At 40.7% G+C, this 23,488-nt stretch overlaps 2 protein-coding genes across 6 annotated transcripts in view; one reads left to right on the top strand and one right to left on the bottom strand.

Moving 5' to 3' along the window:
• Nucleotides 1-3,814, top strand: part of unc5a (unc-5 netrin receptor A) — a 119,176-nt gene extending 115,362 nt beyond the window's left edge. For all 4 annotated transcript variants that reach the window (XM_026358545.1, XM_026358544.1, XM_026358543.1 and 1 more), the window contains one exon: nt 136-3,814. In XM_026358545.1, coding sequence (XP_026214330.1) covers nt 136-301 — 166 coding nt within the window. In that variant the 3' untranslated portion in view covers nt 302-3,814. The remainder of the gene's footprint in view (nt 1-135) is intronic.
• A 292-nt stretch (nt 3,815-4,106) lies between these two features.
• pdlim7 (PDZ and LIM domain 7) overlaps nt 4,107-23,488 on the bottom strand; it is a 28,458-nt gene continuing 9,076 nt past the window's right edge. For both annotated transcript variants that reach the window (XM_026357634.1, XM_026357635.1), the window contains exons 3-11: nt 23,047-23,198; nt 19,228-19,255; nt 18,156-18,352; nt 9,200-9,252; nt 8,704-8,947; nt 8,050-8,230; nt 7,834-7,954; nt 5,630-5,745; nt 4,107-5,296 (exon numbers count right to left, since the gene is read on the bottom strand). In XM_026357634.1, coding sequence (XP_026213419.1) covers nt 5,210-5,296; nt 5,630-5,745; nt 7,834-7,954; nt 8,050-8,230; nt 8,704-8,947; nt 9,200-9,252; nt 18,156-18,352; nt 19,228-19,255; nt 23,047-23,198 — 1,179 coding nt within the window. In that variant the 3' untranslated portion in view covers nt 4,107-5,209. The remainder of the gene's footprint in view (nt 5,297-5,629; nt 5,746-7,833; nt 7,955-8,049; nt 8,231-8,703; nt 8,948-9,199; nt 9,253-18,155; nt 18,353-19,227; nt 19,256-23,046; nt 23,199-23,488) is intronic.

Here is a 23,488-nt window from a genome sequence, read left to right as displayed (position 1 = left end):
AAGGTTTTCTTTACACTTTGTTGGGGGACATAAAATGAGAGGCTGTTTTGATATGTGCACATTGCTTGATTTAATAAAAATGACTCCTTGTTCCCTCACAGTTGGTTCTGTTTTTTTTTTTTTTTTTATCCACAGACACATGAGTTTCTTTGCATCCAAAGCGAGCCCAACCTCTGTGATCCTGGACCTGTGGGAGGCACAACATTTCCACAGCGGCAACATCAACCAGCTGGCCACAGTCATGGCTGACATTGGCAAACAGGAAGCGATGATATTCCTGGTCTCTGATGGTGAATGCTAACACAGAAAACGTGAGGAGACTGGTGCAGAGGAAGTACACCACACCAATAACAAAATAAAATCACCATAATAACTGCAGCAGGAATCGCAGAGCAGAGCTGTCCCAATGTCCCTCTTCTTCACTGTAGAAGATAAAGGGGTTTGTGTAGGACCGAGTCCCTATTTCTTATTGAACAGAGTAAAATAATCTTTAAATGACAGATCCAATGAGGGAGAGTTAGAGTTTGGGTGTGAGGGGAAATGTATTCATGAACTGAGTAAAGATAAGAGCCTTTATTTTAAAGTCAACTTAGTCCACCCCCTATTATAATGTATATTGCTCTTAATAAGAGCTAATATGCTATAATAATCATCTCGGGTTGTGGCACAGATGCGAGTCATTTCAGGTTAAAGAAAACAGGCCACATATGCAATTGGCTGGTTCATTACGGCATTATCTCACACACAACAAGGTCATCAGGGTCTGGGAACATCCACACCCCCGAAATCCAGTGACGCTGTATAGATGTAGGTCTCATATGTGTCATTATCTGTTACTTTAAAAAAAAAGAAAACAACAACAACACATGCACGCAGGCGGCTTGTAGCACATCCTGGACTTGCAGGTTTAAAATGGATTGTATGTCAGAGCCCCAGAATCTGTCTCCTCGTTTCTGCTTTGTTCTAAAGTCTAACAGGTATCTGTGACTGTAACGCATTCAATGAGATGCTTCACAGCTTCTAAATGGACACGTGTGGCGTTTGGGTTCTTTTAAAGTCTTTTAAAGAAGGGATGAGTGAGTTATATCTTCACTAGAGTCATATTTCAGAAGCCATTCCTATTTAAAGCCTGTGATTTTGATCTGTGTAGTTTATTTCACATCTTATATTACACAATCGCTCATTGTGGCATTTTTCTGTTTCACATTCTGCAGCTAATGAAGGAGCCAAAGGGCCAAAAAGGCGTCGCAGCTGCACATATGAGAACACTGAATGTCGTCAGAACTCATTTCTAAAATGACATTTCCCTTGATTACGTTAATTCTGTAGCAGAGGTAAGCGTAATAACATTGCCGAAAAGGGTTATTAGCGTAATAATAACGCCGAGCACTTTCATTCAGAAAAATCCAACAGGTTCTTTAAAATTTCACCAGATTGCTCAAGTTTGAAAAATAACTGTGCAGCTTTGTCTCTATAATTCATAAAGCAATGTTGGTGGGATGTTCTGTATTCGCTGCGTGGCAAGTGGTATTTTCGCATCAGAGAAATGCCCGTCTCTCTGAGAAAGTTAAGAGTGGCTTATTCATAATGTCACGCCTCTGCTCTCAAAAGATGTTTTCAAAGACTTTTTTTTTATTTCAGGATGGCAAAAAAAAAAAAAAAGGAAAAACATTTTAAAAATCCAGCCGATTCATGCTACAAACTATAATCTGCAGCCCCACATTTGCTGATTATTATACTTTGTTTAGCATAAATGTATTTTTTTGTTTTATTAATGGATCTGTCAGGTCAGGATAACTTAAGATACGCAGTATCGGCAAAGTCATGTGGTTCAGTAATTATACTTTGAAAAAGGTGTGAGCAATCCCAAATTAGCCATAGTTCTCTCTCTGTCTGCCTCAGGGTTGCATGTAAAGTTGTCTGTTAAAAGTTGTGAAGGGAGCACTTTTCACTGAATCCCCTCTTATTCAAACAGTGAGCACGGCCCGTCCTACCAGCTCCCACGGCTTCAACCTTTAACTCGAACTGGAGCCTCTTTTATGATTGTCAGATATTTAGAATGTACATTTGTTTCCTTGTAGTGGGCGCCGATTTTCTTTTCTTTCCCGATTTCCCTTCACAAGTATCAGAGTTTGCTTGTCGTTGTAATGTGGCATCTCCTAGCTTCTTCTTCATCCCATTACACATGACTCCCTTCAACAGACGTATTTTATAAATCCCTGTACTATTTGATATAGAGGTGCCGTGACATAAAATGTCCCCTTTTTTTACGTATTCATTTTAAGACACCCTCAGATCAAGCCCCTTTCAGATCAAACGGTGATGCCACCTTTAAATCTTTTCATGTTGAAACGGATCATGGTCACACGTAATATGTAAATACTTTTTCTATACCAGCCGTGTGCTGTCACTTTGCATACTGTATATCAGCAGAATTGCTAACCAAAGTTTTCTGAATTTCATTTGAGGCCACCACATCCTCGCGTTGTGTCCACTCGAATACGTTTCAGCTTCGTTTAACTTACAGCTAGTATCGTAGAAGTCAGAGTTGCTGTCTCTTCTAAACTCCACATCATTACGTTGTCGCTTTTGTCTTTGAGGCAAGTTATGCTGTTTGTTCAAGCGGTAACATGTGTCAGTTTACTTTATCACTTTGTAAAGAAATGTAAATTATATTTTAATATGAAGCCAAAAAAAAAAAAAAAAGACACTTAACTGGCGCAGCATTTGTCAAGTCTAAACCGTGACGTGTTTGCCTATATACTGTTCTTTGGCGATCTAGCAGTGAAGACTTTTTGCAGTGTTAAGGGTTTAGAGACTCTTTTACAGGAGGTTTCTTATTTTGTTCATCCTTACTCTGCATACATCTACCTGATTATTTCTCTAACAGTAAGCATTTAAATACAAGGTGGAAACGGTCACTAATGCTTAGTGAATCACTGCACTGGGACTGTGTGGAGGCTGATTTGCAAAAAGAGGACATCAGCTCTTGGACACTGATGAGCCAGTGTTGGCACAGCATGTTTAGATGAGCCATGACAGCTGTACAGTCAGACTGTATGTGAAATTTTATCACCCCTGTCATTGTCTTAAATGTGTTGTCTAAGCACATTTCAGTAATGTAATTCACCAGCCGCCAGGATGTGCAGCATCTATCTTCACATCTAACTTGTCCTACAAATCTGCAATTGCGCTGTGTGTGTGCGCGAGTGTGTGTGTGTGTGTTTGATGAAAACAGTCGCTGTCACGATGAAATCTGGGCCTGTTAGTTCTGTGTAACACGCGTGTCAGTAACATACATGCTTTGTTCAAGGGTTCATAATAATTTCACCTCCCTCGTGTTATGGGCGAAAATTCTCACAGCTGTACTTCTTGTGTCACTCATTACTACAGTGTCTCGTGTGTGTGTGCGTGTGTTGAGTGACAGACCGGGTGAGTGTGTACCACCCTGTCATTCTGAATGAACCGTTTTCTTTTTGAACTAAAAACAATAGACTTCTGTACTTGTGAATGGTTTTTCTATTTAGTTTCTTGATTCAATGTTCCTTGCCTTTCTGCAAGTAAAAAATGCTGTATTTATTACATGCCACAGCGCTTATGCAATTGTATAATCCTTTATTTTTTTGTTTTTGTTTGTTTTGTTTTTTTTACCTTTTGTGTTCCTTATCAATGTAAATTGTTGTCAAAACTTTTGTGGCAATGGAAAAACTTCTGCTGAGGGAGATTTTCTGTACTTTTTCGACAATGATATGGATTTGTGGGTAGAATTTTGGAAATTCGTTTCTAAGTGCTTTCAAGTATTTACTTGGCCTTATGTATATATATCTATCTATGACATTTCAGAAAGGTATGTATAGTAATTCAACCTGAAATTGTTGTAAATAAATTATATATTGTTAAATCAAGGACTGGATCTTTTGCTTGAAAAAATGAAATGGTTGCTCTGATGATGAAATGATTAAATACATTTAACATAATTGGAAACTAAATGTAAACACACTTAAATTAGAATATTTCATGCTTAAAAGATTTTACCCCTAACAATGCATTTGAGGAAAAATATGAATGTTTGTTCCTGCCAGTTAAAGAACCCCCGGCACTTAATGTATGGTGTTACAAAATCTTTTTATTTGAATTTAACTTCCAATAGCTGTAAAACAAATGCTTAACAGGCCCACTCTGAAGCAATATAAATACATATTCAACAAAGTAAAGTAGAAAGTACAAGACAATATCATAGTGACACGAGAGACACAAACATCTTATGACTTTTTTCTTACATTAAAAATGTCCAAGAATTAAAAATAAGCTCTTAAACTCTGACAAATCTAACGTTAAAAGTGAAACATTTAAAAACAATAACGGCACTTCCTCCCTCACCCACATGTGACTATTAAAATCGTATCAATTAAGGATTATTTCATGACTGCAAATTACAGCTATTAACCGCAGAATGTGCTCTGACTTGCCAGAGCCGAAGTGATTAGTAAAGCAGTTAGTGCTTCTGTGGTGAGGTGCAGGGGTCCAGTCGGGCAGAAATGGGGACGACCCCCCCCTCCACCCCCCTCCTTTCCTGCTTGACTGGATACCCATTATGTTAATAGGCAGTGCAGAAAGAGTCAGTGAGTGGGCCAGGGTCCTGAATGGGGGCCACCGCTCCTCTACAGTAGTGCCAGATCATTACTGTAATATGTGACATTATTAGAGGCTCAACGACTCCTTCAACCCTGACGATTGAACTGATCTTATTTCAGATTGAGCAAGGGTGAGATTAGTCAAGAGGATTTTTTTTTCCCCACTAAACCATGATCAAATCTCTAAATGCAACTTCAGTTTGTCTAGTGTCAAATGTGATTTAAAGTTCTACAACTTGGAGACATGAAATCCCACAATTCCTTGACTACTTCCAGTTAAAAAAAAAATTAAATAAAAAAAAAAAAAAGACAGCATTTGGTCTTACAGGCAGTAACGTTTCAATAGCTCTAAAGGTACAGTGAAATATGTGAAGATAGCATCAAGCCTCAAATACAGAAACTAAATCTGCAGGGCAGAAAAACAGGCTGATCTTAACTAGGTGTGTGGTTGGCAAAGAGGAGATGTAAAGTGTGTACGAGTGTGCTGGAGGGCAGAGAGGAGTAAAGAGGAGCGGGAGAGAGAGAGAGAGAGAGAGAGAGAAGTGTTCCTTCCTCTGAACATGAAGCTCGCTCTCTCACACTGGAGCAAAGGCATGGCCTTTGCACAGGGGCTTATCCTTCTTCGAGTAGAATGTCTTCCCCTCCAGGTTGATTTGACAGAGCTTTAAAGATGAAAGGAGCCAGACAGACACAGAGACACAGATTAGGAAACCAGGGCAGACTAGTTATTAGACCTCAACATTGTGGATGTGAATTTACAGGTTCCTACTGGCTAGAGCAGGCGCACATTATTTACCTGGCTGCCTTTTTTTTTTTTACCTTTAGAAAATGAAAGCGAGATGGAGAAGTTGACAGGTCAGAAGAGAGAGAGAGAGAGAGAGAGGAAGAGGTCCAGAGACAGAGGCAGATTTTCCAGGTGGTATTGTGCTGGGACGGCCAGAAGAGCCGGGGCAAATAGAACCCCACAGGGAGCTGTATCAATCAAAATGACTTACAGCACAGACGAAGCACGTATCGTGCCAGCTGTAGCCCAAGGCCTCCAGAAACCGATCGCCGGCATCGATCTTAAAGTCACAGCCATGGCATTTGGTTCCAAACATCTTCTCGTAGTCTGAATAGGGGAAAGAAAGTGAGTGGCAGAGATATACACAGCATAACCATGACAATAAAATAATAGAACTAATTCAAAAGAGCTTTTATCATCCTGGGAGGTTGGGGTGAGCCTCCTCCACAATGGCCATATGTAAACATCACTTAACCTTTATAAGATGTTCTGGAGCACAGAGTGTGAAATAGGTTTCTACCGCTTTCATCTTTCAAAGAAGTGGAGACTTTTCCTCTTAAAGAGAACTAATGTCACACACACACACACACACACAAACACACACACAAACACACACGTAAGGACGTGAATGACAGCAATAAAGATTGATGACGGCGTCTTGAAGCCAAATGTTGACCCACTAGGCATTCGACACTTTGCCGTTTGTGTTATTTTGTCCACCCTCTATACTCTCCGAGAGCCTTTCCAGAGTGTAAGGCAGGGATTAGGACGAGGGGAAATTGCTCCAGATACTTAACTGGATTTGCCAGTCTCTTTCATCACACGGACTCTGGGGAAAGTGTCAGGCTATAATGCCGCTTCTCAAGAGTGAGTGGGTGAGAGCTGTACAATACCTGAAAGATGCTGAGCCAGCAGAATGTTTATCAGTGCTAAAGGCATTTATTCAGAGTATGAGTGCTCAGGTTCTGGCTTTGACTCCGATAAACGCAGCAATCCCCATCAGAGCCTCTGTAGTGAGCGAGGAGCACACTGCCCCGCTAAATCATTTACAGCACAATAGAAGAGTGCGCACCATTCATAAAATCCAATAGAGAAATGTAGGGAGTAAACTGTAGCTAAACAGATTAGAGCAGATGAAAACATCACACTTTATGATTGACTGTGGTACGAGCCAAAAGATTCATGATATAGGCTCGTGCCAAACCCCACAGCAGTAATACAACAGGCCAATGTTTTACAAATAGCTTGATAAAATATATGAAAATTCAAGCAGCACTGGAGAGCGAGCCCTGCAGTTCTCCTTTTTTTTTTTATTTCTTTTTTTTTTTCCAAAGCAAACAACTTTATCACAAAATGCACTCAGCGAGACCTCCCAGTAACCCGCTCCCGACTGCTTTTTTTTCCTGTTTCTTTTGTTTGGTTTTAACGCGAGCTCGTGTTATGTAGCCTGCACTGCAGTTAGTTATGGAATAAAAAAAAAAAAAACAACTATAAAAAAAAATGTGAAGCTCACTCACACGTTTAATGCTGTGTGAGTGGGTGAGGCGGTCTGTTCCCCCCTCTGTTCATCCATGTGCTTAGAGCCCAGTGAAGATTTATGATGGATATCTTGATCCAAGTGTAAAGTTACAGGGGGTCTTGCATGGTCTCACATGTACTCAGCTAATCAATCTGCACTGAAGAGGTTTTTTTTTTCCTGCGTTTTTTGCTGAAGCTCAGCTACTTACTAACTAACCCTGCCTGCTTTAATTCAGGTTTCAAATGTAATTTTCTATTTAAACCAGGTTTTTCTACTCTACTAACCAAGGTTCCTTCAAATTCGTCTTCTGGAAAACACAAATATGTGTTTCTAAGGGAGGATTTTTCACCATGGTGATTCCTTCATCTCTTTTCTAAAGCCCCACGAATGTGTGTGACAGCACACACGTTTTATTAGGTACGAACGAGACACAGAATTCAACTAAACATGCAGGGGAAGCGAGATAAGGTTGTTGTGTTTTCAAAAACATTAATTACTGTTGCAATGAGCCGTTTTTACATTAATACTTACATTGACTTTGTTTTGTTTTGAGCATGTTCGGTGCATGTGACGCAAATGTATCACCATATTAACAGGGGTCGACTGCGTTCAGCACACAGTCGGAACATAGTGATTAAAAGCATCTGATTCCAGTCATTGTAGAACAAGAGACGGACATAAACAAACATATTTATCGTCGCTCAGCAACACGCCTCGCTCGGTGCTTTACACACTGACGTATCACAAACCGTATCAGCTTTGGGTGTAAATTTAAGTTTTTTGTGTCCAAGTTGGAATCAAGTTGTTGCTGCACAAGACTAAATGCAGTATGTGAAAGGGAGGAAAGCGTGTGGGGAGTGTACGTGTACGTGCACTGCAACAGAGCTGGTTCTCACCTCGCTCACAGTAGGGTTCACCCTCCTCCATGTAAAAGGCTTCGTTCCTGATGGCAGTCTTGCAGGCTGCACACTTGAAACACTGAACATGGTAGGTCATCTTCAGGGCGTGCATGATTTCCTAATGAAATGGGGGGAGAAAAAAAATGTCATTTCGAGTTTAGCTGAAGTACAATGGAGATTTAGATTTTCTTGAGATGATAAGACAGCTCTCACCCCTGTGATTTTCTTCTTGCATTTTGCACAGTTAGGAGCGTATCGATTATCATGGCACTTGGTACAGTAGACGGACCCCCTCTCCTCGAAGAAGCCCCCCTCGTCCAGGACCGCCTTACACTGTGAGCACGTGAACTCCTCCGGGTGCCAAGAACGTCCCAGTGCTACCAGGTACCGACCCCTGGGGGAAACACACACACACACACACACACACAGCAGAAGCATGATTGAAAAGTGCTATATAAAGTAATAAAACATGGACACACACACAAACACACACCTCTAACAATACACAGAAGGAGTACTTTGATACACTGACAATCTTTTTAGTTGTACTGCTGACTTTGTGCCTTCTCACTTTGCTGGCAATAGTGACCAGAATAAGAATGAAGGCATCTCTTGTTATCAGTGAAACGTGTGAAATGAGATTTAATTTATATCAAAGTCAGCATAATGCTCATCTCTCCTGATAAAAAGACGTCTCCAAACTGTTAATTATGCTGACTGACTTCATTTGCTGCAGACACTCTGTCACTGTGTATGTTAAATGTCTTAATGAGTCATTAAGCTCTTTGAAAAGAGCAAACACTGAGACTGTGTCCTCACAGGTAAATGAATCAAACCGGTAGCGTTGATGGGGCAGTGCTGTCTCACCTGATGATTTTATTGCAGGCACCGCATACTGGAGTCCTCCCGCTGTCTTCGGGCGCTTGCTGAGCTGCCTGCAGGATGGAGCTGCGGTTCTGCATGGGCGTCGGCTCGGCCGGCTGCTGGTGCCGGGTCACAACAGTGCTGGTCTTGTCTGGACGGAAGCGTTCGGCGAAATTAGGGTCGGTGACCCACGGTGGTCGGGACGAAGGGCCTGAGCCGCCAACTGCTGCAGCTGCAGTCTTGGAGCCTGAGCCAGAGAAAGCAATTTGATTTGTTTTGGAAAAACTTGGCTGTGACTATGAATAATTTCACAAACAGGGGGGGGGGGGACACTTTTATGTAATATACACACTCTTCCAGATGTCTTTTGTGACAGTTTTGCTTGTCACGTTGCTGCTGCTGTTGCTCACGTATTGACATTTAATAAGAATCTATTAGCACGAGCGACGCTGGATGCTGCTGGGGATCTTTTTATGCATCAGCAGGAGCAGAGACTCACCATCTGGTTTTTCTGCTGCCTGGGCCTTGGCAGGTGAGGGAGTTGGCTCAAGGCTGTGGAGAGAAAATGACTAATTAGAAAGAAACACACACACACACACACACACACACACACAGACCACTCAGTAACCATGGTTACTTCTACAATGAATGTCATGTTTGGATTATCAGCAGCAGCCATGTCTGTCTCCATTACATTGTGCCACAGACTACCTTCTGCTGCGTGAATGATCATAAGCATCATCATCTTTAGTATTAATCAGTATCAGCATGGACAGCATGGTGTTCTTACCTGTTGTACCAAGACAAGCTGCTTCAGATTCAAGTGGATGGAAATACACTGTAATGGAAATTTTCCAGTAGTTGTGAAATACAGCGAGTTGTCGCCGCGAGCTCAATGTGTCGGCACACCTCAACTAGACACTTTTTTGTAAGACAATAATTCAAATAATCAGTGCGAACGAAAATACATGCTTCGCATTCAGGCTTTTCCACCGTGTAACAAAATGGCTCAAGAGCCGCTGATCTAATGAGAGCTGTGGGAAACCTGAGCAGCATCTTGGATTGATTGATGTCACTCACAGGCAAAGTTAGAGAACGAGAAACTCATCAGACGCGTCGCGCTGTCAGATCTAGATGCAGAAGAGCTTCCCCTTCAAGCCTGCATGTGCAGAAGTGTTGAAATAAAGAGTCGTTTCTACATTTCAAAGTTCTTTTACCCGCAGCAAGCGTCACTATATTCAGAAAATCTTCAAACCATGACTGAGATGGAAAAACAACTTCTGAGCCAAAACAGTGAGGTCTAGAGACGTTTTATCTTGGGGGAAAAAATAAATAAATAAAAAAAATTATAACACCGCCTCAGGCATCCATCATGTTTACATCATCAACTGTGCCATCTACAATACGCTAATGAAAGATGATGAAATCCTCTCATTTGCAAAGAGAAAGAGGAAAATGTGAAATGAATTACCCGTCAACAGCCTTGTTCTGTAGCACTGCCTGTGTCAGGTTAAGTCTATCAATTCTGCTCCTTTGAATCAAAAAATCAAAAATAAAATAAAAAATAAAACTAAACACAATAAGTTACTGAGAATGAGACAGGAGAAGTTACAGGAATACAGCTGGGAGCCATCTCACTAAGAAGAATAAAAACAGAGTTATTTTCCAACCAGCATACTCTAAATAATAAAAAGGGACACTAAATCCCTTTGCAGGAGCAAGACGATGGCTTGCAGGGTTGATGACAGAGAGAGGAAGTTAAATCTTTCTAAATTAAAGAAAGAAAGAAAGAAAGAAAAAAAAACCCTTCCAGGAGTTTTTTGAAGAGAAATTACAGTAAAATAGGGTGAAAGGAAGAAGACATTTGGATGAGATGGATGTGCTGCAGTTGGGTCACAACAAAAAGGTCAGAATGAACCTTTTTCAGTTTGATGCACAGACCCTGGATCAGCTGCCCTACGCCCCACCCACTGGCACGCCAGCCTTCTGGGACTGCACCTAACAACTGGCAAAACAGCATCCTGGTCAACAGCGCTGCCCCGGCTACGCCGCCTCGCCCCTCTTGCCCTACACGTCAACATGCCGGTGACACGGAGTGCTCATAACACCCACCTCTGAGAGGTTTGTCTGGCTGCGCATCACTCCGGTTCAGGTTGCAGGTGCAAATTGGAGTACATCCTCTACAGCTTCTTATTCCCACCTGGCGCGACCTAGATCATGTCTTCTTGACATTTTCACTGCTTTCAACATTCTCTTATGCCCCCTTCAGCGAGAGGCTCGGTGTGATGCAGGTGCACAACCCACAAAACCTGCATCACAGACTCTGAAGACAGTTTATTTCCTTTTTCCCCCGCCACAGAGTTTTGGACATGACGCACAGCAGCACCCCACAGAACATCACCTTGACATTTCCTGTTCACTCTGTACGCCTCTGATTTCAGATTCACCTCAGTTTCTGCTTCCTTATTTATTTATTTCTACATTTTTATGTTTCCTCTCCTGTGGGATGCATCAACCTGAGCGATGAGGAAAGCTGAGGAGTGTGTTGGCAGCTCCACATCCGGCAGAGAAAGGAGCAGGTTTTGATTTCACATGGAGCAAGAAGCCACTGACATGTGTCACGCTCCACAGTGGGGAGGTAAAGATGAAGCGGCTCGGTAAGAACTTGTACGCGACAACTGACAAAATGTCAAACAATGACGTCTTAGAGCGGAGGCTGCATTTTAACATTTTCAACGTGCGCAACATGACCCGTCACTTTATTATAACCTGTGCTGTATTTACAAGGCACGTGATGTCAAGAAATCTACAATATTACCAATAATGTAATGCTGTCGAAGTTTTTCACCTAATATTATTTATTTATGTTTCTCCACATGGTTGTTGTCTGTTGAAATTTCTCCACTTTTTGATGGATGAGCATCGTCAGGCTGTATTGAACAAACAGCTATATTAACTGCTATTGTAGTTAGTAGTTCAATATATATTATAATTGGCACCAAAACAACAATTGTTATTTTGTCACTAAAGACAAAATGATTATCTTAGCTTACTTTTGTTTTTTATCCGAATATTTTCCTCTCTTAGTGACAGCCATCAAGTTTCTTTTTACCATAAAATGCATTATATCCTCAAACTATTTAAGGCCAATCATGTCTAATTCTCTCTCTCCAAGCTCACATCATTACTGTTGATTTCATATTTCACTCACCAGGTTCCCGTTCCCATCACAAACCATTAGAGATGATACTACCTTGCTACCTTGGTAGTAACCACATTTGCCTCCAGGCCAGATAAAGGCAAAAGTACATTTGGTACCTGTGAATAGTTTTTAGAAAACTTTTTAGAAAAACACTGGTATTGGTGTTCTGTTTAAAAACCAGTGTGTTGCAGTGTTCTCTCCAGCTGAACTCTAAATATGATAATGGTGCTCTTTTTATTGGGTTTTAAATACTCCTGGATATTTTTATTTCAGGTAAGTGCAACAGAATAAAGGCTGCAATTGCTCACTGTGCACCTCTGCACTTTGTGAATGTGTGTATGCCCATTTGTTGTTTTTATGCCCGACTACACAACAATTTTCTCTCTGAGGCAATAAAAGTAAACCTGGAACCTTGATCTCTGAGAAGACACTCCATTAATTCAGAACTGCATAAATACTGAAGAAAGCCCTGCTTCTACATAATCAGTTTTGTTCAGTACACCAGGTAAATAAAGAAATTGTTGTGACTTAGCAGAAGAAAGCGAGTATATCAGAATTGGATAAGAGATGTGTGCTTTTAAGCTTGAATACTCAATAAACAAGAAGAAAAGAAACACAGAAGAAAGGACAGAGAAGCAAGAGGTAGTTTTTTTTCCCAGTTTTATATTTTGGATGACAGCAGAAAAAAAAAAAGTACAGATTTATCGTTTCTTTCTTAATGGTTGGAGAGACCCATGAGATGAGGGATCAGAAATGACAACTCTAACGGGTGAAGAGCTCAATAAATGGAAATAGGTAGAGAGAGAATGAGAGAGGGAGACAGACAGAGATCAAACAGGGGTCTGAACTTCACAATCAACAAAAAGAATAACGAACAGAAAGGCGCTCCCCACTGCTGAGACCCTCCTTCCCACTTCCCCACTAGTTTACTCCAAGTAACACAGTGTGAAATGGAAAATAGGGCTCCAGAAACAGTGGTCTACAGTGTTGTCAACAATCATCAAGTCAGAAATTCAGAGGAAGATCTTACACTTAGGCTCAGTATGCAAGGTTCCACTTTGTGTTTTGTCATCTAGGCTACGTTTCTTCTATTTTTTGCTTTTTCTCTTTTCCCCCCAAACTTCTTTTTCACCCCATCCGTATGTGAAAGGTGAATTTGTGAACTGCCACTGGGTGGTCGGCTATCTTCATCGTCTTTGTCACCTAGTCATTGCAGTGCGGCTATCGCTAGCAGGGTCTGGCCGGGCTCTGCGTCCTGCTGGATCTAAGATGTCATGGTTTTGACATTGAGGGAGCGAGCAGACCTGTTGTGGTGCCAATCCCTCAGACGGGCATAGCGGGGACTCTGAATCTCAGTGAGGAACTTTTCCCTGACCGCGAGCAAACAGAGATGTGAAACAGAGACAGACAGGAAAGAAGCAGATGTGAGGAAAGAGAATTTAACAAAAAAGAAAAAGAAAAAAGAGCAGAACATAAGATAAAGTGCACATAAAAAGTAGCAGAGCAATATAAGTGGTTACATAGGACAGACAGAAAAAGGAAGTACTGACGTAAAAGAACAACAATCTGCTAAATACACTCATTCACTTTCTTGGCAACACTGAGATGAAAGGACTGTACTAAACTAACTGTTGGCTGTAACTTCATATTTAACAGAGTCAAGGAAAAGGGAAACAGCTACACCCACTGTGTCCAAAAGTAACAAAATCCACCTCTAAAGCTCACTTAATTAACACCTTATGCCTTGCGTCATGCATTACAAAAACAAAAAAAAATACAGTAATAAAAAGCACATTGTAGTTTTACTGGTTATTGTGTGGCAGTCTATCTCTTGATGTGGTGCAGTCCCTTACAGGAATTAGCTGCACCCAAGCAAAAAAAAGGTTCTTATTCAGGTAGATGCTGGTCGACAGATTGTGTCAGAGCCCCACAAGCTGTTTCCAGTCTTTATGCCAAGGTAAGCCAGCTGGCTGCAGCTTATTTACTGTACAGACATGAGTGGTATTGATCCTTTCGTTATTTCGCAATCAAGAAAGTAAATAAGCAAAATTGTCAAATTACTATTAAACGGAATTAGTAGATTAAGTCATGGAGCACATCACCTGTACTAATGACACAAACCACGTATAAAAATAAATAAACATTTCCACCAAACGTCACATTTAAAACTCCATTAACTGCACATCACTAAAGGTGGATTTAAAAGTGAACTTTACACACACACACACACACACACACGTGCACAAACACAAATGTACAACTGTTGACATCAGTGACACTCAAGTTTTTACCTGGACCGCTTCATGTTTTCATCATCTGGGTCCTGCACTGAGAGATCACACACACACACACACACACACACACACACACACACACATCAGCATACCTCAGAGATCAAGGTGACACACACTAATACTGTCTGCTTTAGACAAACAAGTAACCAGCTGATCAAATGTAACCTCTGCCATGATCAGTAATAATTCAAGTTACATTAAATGGTGCCGTTCCTACACAACATCTGCTGCGATGATCAACATGTAGACGTACTGAAGTTCATGTGTCAGACTGATTACAGTCAAAAATAAAAATGCTTGGCTGTCACAGGAGACAGCAGCCACCTGACAGCTGAGGCCTCTCTTTACAGCTGAATAATGGACAACCTTGTTATCCTCCTTTCCTGTGTCAAACACTCAGGAATCAACTGCTCAGTCACAGACACCTCGTCTTCACTACCAGAGAGCCCCCACCCCGACATATTTTCCTGTTGTCTCGCTCTGCAGGCCTCAGTCTCGACTTACTGTAGTCGGTGCCTGTGAGCTGGGCCAGGATGCGGAAGGAGCGGGACTGGGTGGTGCCGGTGCGGGGCTGCCAGTCCTCGGTGTCCTCGATCAACCTCTTCTTGCTGCGGTCATTAGGAATAAAACAGGGCACGCTGTCCACCCTGAGGCCGTGCCTGTGCACACACACCCAGCAGCAGCACACGGCAGGCGCGGTTAACAAAATCCCACCAAGGGACTACCCATTCACATCAACCCAGCTAATCAGGTGACCTTGAAAATAGAGGACATCCTGAACAGATCATGCAATACTTAAGAGTAATGCTCAGTATCACAGCCATTTAATAAGCGAGCTAATGGATACACATTACTAAGATTTCTCATGGGAACACTGTAGGCGCATAAATGGACATTACCGCATTAGAGATCATATTTACAACTGTCATTAGAATCAGTGAGACGCGCCGTCAGACTGCAGTGTCTGACCTCGTTTGAGGAAGAATTTCACTACATGCTAAAGCTTTTAAAATACAGACGAGCCACGTCAGCACATTTTCAGATCAACAGAAGCATGCATTCATCTAAAAACAAGTTACAGGATGAAAAAAAAAAAAAAAAGACAAAGGTTATTAATGACCTGGCGTTGTTGCTCTACAAACCTGATTGTTCAATCTAATAGTGCAGTTCTGCACTTTTCTCTTGCCATTATTAGCCTGGCCATAATAACCTACTAAGCTGACAAACCAGCCAGCATGCAGCTGTCCCTTACTTGGCCTCTAGGTACACATCGTCAAAGTAAGTAGTTTCACCCCTGCAGAACAGACCAAAGATCAAATATAGACATAAGGAGGACAGGACAGAAGGGAGCTAAATCATTAGACTGATAGTTAAACTGCTTTTAGGTATAATACTAATGCATGTGCAGGTTTGGTTTATATATTATTACTTATTGTACACTTCAACCTGTCCAGTATATGAGTACTGAACTGATAAATAGTTAAATGGATTTCGATTGATTACTTGTTCCCAATTCGAGGGTAGTGGAAAGCTGCACACCTTTTGAAACACCGTGATCAGGGCTGTGAATTATTCTGTGTCAGTAGTAATTTATAGGCAAAACAAAAATAAAAAAAAATCATTCAGTTGTACTGGACTGCAAGAGAAATAAAGAAATGTACTAACTTGTCAAGAGTTTCCGTCTGTTGAGTTAGAACAAAGGAGGCAAATAGAAAAGAAGACAAAAAAAAAAAGGAGAGAGGTCAGAGTTCAGCTGTGGGTTACAGGAGGAACAGAACATGTCCATATATGAGAGATGTTGTACACAACAGAAAACCAAAGATAGTACAAGATGCAGAAAACATGCTCGATGTGACAGGAGACATGCTGTTATGGTCAACAGGCTCTGTGAGGGGAAAAAAAAAAAAAGGCACGGTCTGCCAAAACCCGTATTGTCACGCTGACCCAAAATGACTCTGTCACAAAGTCTCCACTCTCTCGTCCGTGTGCACCAATGTTTCTCATCGTTATGCAAAAAGCCGTACCCAATTTCTGTGCCCCTACAGTTAGTTTTATTTTTTCTTGTGGTTTGATACCCGATTATGAACCATTAACTCCACAGGAGTGACACACGATGAAGACAGCCGTGGACGCGTTGGACATACGACCGAATCGAACCGTTTACCATCTGGAGAATTCCAACGTCTTCATCTGGCCGGCTGGTAGTTATAATTAGGCTGTATTTTTCCTCAAAGATGGCCAGAGGAAAGCGTTTCGGCCATCTGCAGAGAAACTTCACGAGCATGTCTCTACAGAGTAAGAAAGTAAGGCTGTTTAAATAATCCAGCACCAGGGCAGTAAAAGCTGTGTGAGAACGCAGCAGAATTTATGAGTGAGGCTAAATTCTGCAACACACCACATCTCACCAATGGCTTAAATCAGACCATTACTATGACCCAAATTACAGGAACTAAAATGACCTGTTCTTGAAGACCATTTCGTGTCTTACCAACACTTTCACGACCTTCTAAAAGATGCATTGATCCTTTCCTGGAATGCACGTAAAACAGGACAACTGAGCGACCTTTGAAGCCAAGAGGTGTTGATTTACAGTCCAATTGATTGATGAAGTTTGATTAAGCGACTTTTCCAAATAACAGGGACAGAGTACATATGAGAAGGGCCCTCTCTTAAAGCTAGCAGGATATCATAAGCGTTGTTCCATACAAATGGATTTCATTTGTATTTTTGTTCCCACTGTGGCTAAACTAAGTGAAAGATGCACCATGACCAAGATTTTCCATCATACTACTCAGATGTCACAAATTACTAGTTGAGTACCTCAAAGCAGACAGAATGATGGAAATTTCATACAAATAAAATGGTGTCTGGTGAGATTTTGATTTAAGCAGAATGCAAATAGAGAGATGTAATTACACATGCAACTGATATAGTTGTCAAGTGATAACGCGAGTACCATGACAAACAGCTCAACTTCTCAAAGCTGTGAAAAATCTTTAGCCCAAAGTTTAGTGCAGTTTAGGTTCCAACGTATTTCCATGGAAAATCCATTCTGACATTTCATTCCAGCAGATACTACTGACCGCAGACGATATGTCCGAGAAACAGCCCCAGTCGTACTTTAAATCATCTGCTGAAATAACAAATCACTCAAGTGCTGCGCTGTACTTTGTGTGGCCTGTCTTACTTCTTAGTATTTGCTTTTCACACGCACATACACAATGGTGTTGGGAACCAAAGAAAAAGAGTAAGATGTGGGGGGAAAAAATATCACTGAAATACATCACACTGACAGTGGCCAAAAACACCAAACACACAGGCGGAAAAAAACATAAAACAGATTTTACAAGCCCATAAAACCACAAGTGATTATTGACACGTTATTCACTCTTAAAACTGTTTTTGTCATCCGATAAATTCCACTCTAGAGCTCTTTCAGCTGGAAGAAGCCAGCTTGAACTGCATACATCAGCTAGACAGTCTCTACTTTGCAACTCGTGTTTGTCTTCATCAGTCGGAGCCAAAGTGTAATAAAAGTAGACAGAATCATTTGGATCTGATTAACAAACTGTTTTGAAAACCTCCTCCTTTGACTCTAAATTGTTCTATAGCCAGTGTCTACTGCTACTGTATAACCTGGATAATAATAGCACAGCAAGGAAGAAATGCTTGCCATCTCGTATTAAACTACTAGTAGACAGTAATTAAGTTGATCTCCGCAGCGAGCAGGCATATATTAGCTATCCTTATTTTAAGTTTCTTAAAACCCAAGACATAATATTGGCAATATATTGCAGTAGTGATAGAAGTCAACTCTAAATACAGTGCAGCTAAGAAACCCTGCAAGAATCATTTTCTCTTCAATGTAAAACGAATATAAAGAGACATCAAAAGTATCATTAAACCCACATCAGTCACATTGTGGTCCCAAAGGTAACAGTGTTAATTTATCCACCTACCCATTCTGTGGCTGCTGTGTACTGGCACGGCCCTGTGAGTGCGGAGCGTTAAGTTTAGGAGAGTAGGCCACAGGTTTAATGGCAGGTCCTGAGTTGGCACTACCGCCACCTGCTGTAAATGGCCTCGCCATCTTGTTAATGGTTGTGCTCGGGGCAAAGGAGTACTTTGGCTGAACAGAAGCTGGAGCAAGTGAGTCCTACGAGGGTGTGGAAGAGGGAGACAATGCAGCACAATGCACAACATGCAGTTCGACATTTGTGACACACACTAAAAGTTCCTTCTGCTGTTGCACAATCTCAAGCTTTATGTTAAGAAGGATTCCTGTGCAGCCCAATTTTTTTTTACTCAGAGTAAATGATTGCTCTACAGGAGCAGTTCTGTCAAAGCCTCTAGGCTTTTCTCTGCACACGGAAGAAGTGCTTAAAAGAAAAGTGTGAACACAGCTATTTTATTTGTGTTGGCCACCAGCCAAGGACTGGCAAAAGTAATCTGCTACTGCCGGTAAAAAGAAAATGCTCAAAGAAGAAAAACTGCTATATATGACTGACATATCTCACTAACGAGATTCCTCAGTGAGCATTATGCATGAACTGCAAAAGAACACCTGCTGACATAGAACACCGACTTTGTGTGAGTATCGTGTGGAAGCTGCTTTACTAAAAACAGCCTATAACACAAAGCAGTTCATGACACCGAGCTATTCAAATTGTAATCTGTTGGGCAAGTGGTTCTCATGAGGACTGACAGTGAAACTGAATGTATCTGCATTTCTCTGGCAGATCGGATATGTGGTTCTTGTGATTGTGCAAGGCATTGCAAAATAAAAAAAAAAAAAAAGCTCCATCCTGCAAACAACCCATTTCACAAATCAGTGATGCTTTGCTAATTCACAGTGCATGACTCAAATGAATCGGATTCGCTTAAACATGAAATTACATAACGCACTTTGAAGCCAACTGTGAGCAATGATTAAAGGAAGTTTCACATTCAATGAATGTCACTTAAGTCCAGTAGCACACCATGCCAAAGTGTTCATCCAGAGGTGAGCACTATATGCAAGTATACACTTACCTTCTGGTCTCCATCCACTTTGAAAGCTCTGTGGAAAGCAAAGATAGAGAGAGTTTTCAAAATGCACAACATGAATGAATAAATATTAAGCAAAGGAAAGTTATACAAACACTAAATAAATAAAAAATATTACGCAAACATTTTTTAACAGTGTATTGTAACCAATACCGCAGTACTGTGCCTAAAAAAAAAAAAAAAAGGTTGTAAACAAGTCTAGCTAAAAAAAACGTATCTAAACCACTCACAGATGCCATAATTAAACTCAAAATGTCCATTATAATTATCCACTGTCTCATAAAAGTACATAACAAGTGAACCAAGAAGTGGCTGTACAAAATCTATTTGGTGCTTTTAATTGTTGTGATTTAGTTAATTGGGTTAAACTGGACATGTTTACTGGAATTTCTTGGTTTAACGCCCCATGGATTCCACTGTAAACATGTCCCTGTATGCCCATATCTCAGTAATTATGTTAATCACCAAGATGATACATGGGACAGAAGATAAGGGAAAAAGGAGGATTGTTTTGCTCTGTGGTGACACGGTAACTTCACATGGGCTTGAACTGTCCGCAGATTCACCCACCAAGTTAGGAATACTGCCACAGTGCACGTCTTAACTCTAATCCCAGGATTTGCATTACTGCGGTGCCTTTCCTGACTGCAGCTACAGAGCAGTTTATTAACATATCTTTACACTTTAAACAGATCTGCATTGCTGGTGGCTCTTAAAAATAACTATAAACCCGTATATTCTCTGACCGCTGCTCATATGCTACTATATGGCTGAACAAAGAATGATCCAACCCTGCTGTCATCATCATTGTTTCAGACTGCAATTATATACCCAGACACGCACACGCACAGAGAACAATAGACACGGCTTCCTGTGGCAGTGAGAAATGAGTAACTGCTCATGTCATTGCCTGCTCAGCAGTGATAGAGCAGCGATAAACACAAGACGACAACAGGGCCGAACAGATACAGAGAACGGAGCGAGGAGAAGGCACACTGACATGTCAGTGCGTGTCACAAGTCTGCAAAGTCAATGTGACATCCACAGCGCTTCAGCTTGTCTACATTTCATGAGTCACACTTAAAACCAGGGATATACATGACACCCGTTCCGTTCCAGTACTTATTTTTGGTAAACTAAGCCTAAAATGAACAAACATGGACATGATTAAGACACGGTTTCGTGGAAGAAGTTAGTTTGCCTGGACCAAGTTTGATCTGTGCAGAAACGGAATATGAACACCATGAGATCATTTCCTGCCTAATTACACGGGTCGCTTATTTTACATGATGCAAGCTTGGCTTTCAGGCTGATGTTAGATAAAATGTGGAAAAAAAATTCCCATGATACTGTAATCAACATCGCACACATCAAATATGCACCCGGTGCTTCCCTGTAGATGTTACACGACCTCTTTTCTTAAAGCTGGAAATGTATTGCCAGTCTTTTTGACTCCAGTACGTCTAAAACACTAAGAATCAAGTCAAAATCATCCCCATAAAAAAAAAAAAAAAAAAAAGAAACACGAGATGATCATTGGTGTTGAACAAAATGAGGCACTAAACCAAACAACAGGCCATATCTCATCACCATATCACCTCTCATCTCTTGACATAAAAAGAAATCATGGACGGCAGCCAAGATATGAATAAATAAAACTGACAATGGCTCCTCTCTGAGAAGTGTTTCAGGAAAACAATATTTGCTTGTCTTACAATTTAATAGGAGAGGGCGAGATGAAGAGGGGAAACTGGGGATTCATGGGAAGGAAGTTGCATAAAAAAGAAAACAAAGGAAAAGGCAAAGGATTGTGAAATGTTTACATAAGGAGAGAAATCATTGTGAGGAGGAAAAAAAAGTCTGACTAATGTTAAGTAACATGGTGGTATTATATATTATTTAATTCGACATCTGCTAGGATCTTTAATTCAAGGATCCCTGCAGTTCTATTTTACATTATTAAGAAACACCTATGTCAACTGTGTCCACGTGTCCATGTTTCATATTTGAATGAACTAGAAGCCACAGCAGATTTAGTTATCCTTGCACATTTATGATGTGAGAGGATACTGAAGTATTTGACAATATGCAGTAAAATCCACCAGCACACCTCTAATTCTAAAGCTATTCATTTAGTTTCTGGCCCTGTTTCCCTCTTAAAAGTGATATAAATGACCTGTGGCTGTTCTCGCTCTCAACAAACTAAGTGAATACAGAAGATTTGTAAGAACATAAAAGCGGATTCTCTTGGCAGGGAACAACAAAGTGAACACGATGTTTAAAAAAAAAAAAAAAAAGAGAGAGAGAAAGCAAAGCACAATCTTTTACTTATTAGTATCACAAAATTTAAATGATTCCCATGAAAGCAGCGAAGCCCAGCTCTATTACTTTACCAACTCAATACCTTCTCATTTTCTGAAGGCTTTAGATTATTGAATGGTTACATTCTATCTGTCTTTGGGAGTAAAATCTTTCTCATAATTAGGCCCCTAATGAAACATTTTGGTTTGGACATACTTTATATGTCAGGATTTTCTGGCAGGAGTTATGGGAGGAGTTTTGAGTGCCGCTTGTATGAAGGTTATCCAGTGCTAATTAAAATAACTCAAGCAAAATTTTAAAAGGGGAAAAAAAAAAAGATTTTTCTGGCTCACACTTAAAATGTTTAATCTAAAGAAAGTGATTACATTATAAATCTATGGTACCCGTGGCTCCTTCAAAAACATTTTATTTCAGCCGAACGGGGGCTACAGTATCTGCCTAGAAACAGCTGCCATGCAGAGTACTTACCCTGGCTCCTGCTTCTTTAAGATGATAAGGACAGAATATAACTGTGATATTAAACTGCTGTAGGAAGAATTTAGACTTCTGCCAATGCCACACCATTCTCACTACCTTATTAACAACTACCTGTAATGCTGAAAGGTTTTATAATCTGCATCAAAGTGCAGTAAAGTGATAGAAAAGACTGATGACTACTGGAGAGAACTTAATCATTAAAAACTGCACCAAGCTATAAAGAAAATAGGATCATATTTTGCAGTAGTGTGTGTCGTATGAATGTGGTTGCAATTACACTATGTATTCAGAAAGTGTGGGCAGCAATACTTTGGCAAACATTTCAAGGAAAAGAGTGGGAAAAAGCAAAAACTCTGAAAACAGTGCTAATTCTGTGAGGATCAGATAAAAAATTTGCAGAACAAATAATCAAACTGCAACTTGCAAACATGGTACTACACCTATGTGGGTGGAACTGGGAAAGAATTCATGCAGGATTGATAAGCAAAAACATAAAGTGCCTTCTAAATGACCATATGGTACAACTATCTGTACCAAACCCTAGTTAGTTCTTTCTTGGCTCGTGGACTAGAACCAAATTTGACTAAAATCTGTTCAGTAGTTTTTGAAAATATCCTTCTTAGTACTAAAATAGTCAAAGAGGATCGAAATCATACCCTCCCCAGTAGTAATACTTACTTTATACCATTTACTAGTGGGGTTGTGACTTGTGAGTAAAATTTGATTTGAGCCAGGTCCAAATCTAAAACTAATTCAAGCCTTGGGGAAGTAAAATAATGGAATATGTGATTATAAGTCAAATGTATTTCACAACCATCTGTCTTATTGGCCCAAAATTCAAGGACACTGGGATGTCTAATTTTTTTTTCCCCCGAAAATGTACAAATATAGTAGGATGTGTGTTCTGTGGCGATTTCTGCTGGTGTGTTTGACCAAGGAAAAAAAAAGTGGAAGATGAGTGATTGTGGAGAGTTTAGTCGCATCATGCGCTGCCAAACAACTTACTTGCTGAGGGTGAGGCTGAGGCTGTCTGTAGCTGCTCTGATCTTGTTTTGTGCCTCCACATGGGTCATGTCCTCTGCATTGGCGTCTCCAATGGACACCACCCAGTCTCCCACCCCAACACCAGCCTGAGCCGCCTTCCCCTCCGGGGTCAGCTAGAGTGGGAGGGCAAAACAAAACAGACTGAAACCAGATGGACAGAAGAGTATGTGGAAAGATTTTCAAATGAGTTGAAAGATGAGTGGATTAAAAACAAAAGGGCAGAAAGCACCATCAAACACATATATATTAGAAATAATAATTCTTCAACAAACTACTTTTTCCAAGCTTCGCCTCCATTTCCCTTTTGTTTTGTTAGAAAGAAAACATTGTTAAACCCCCACTGAAAGCAATAATTTATGCCAATCCTTTAAAATTATCTCAAGCATTTCGGCATCAAAGCAAA

Source organism: Anabas testudineus, chromosome 10 (assembly GCF_900324465.2).
Source record: "Anabas testudineus chromosome 10, fAnaTes1.2, whole genome shotgun sequence".
Taxonomy (NCBI): domain Eukaryota; kingdom Metazoa; phylum Chordata; class Actinopteri; order Anabantiformes; family Anabantidae; genus Anabas; species Anabas testudineus.
This window is presented reverse-complemented; position numbering and strand designations above follow the sequence as displayed.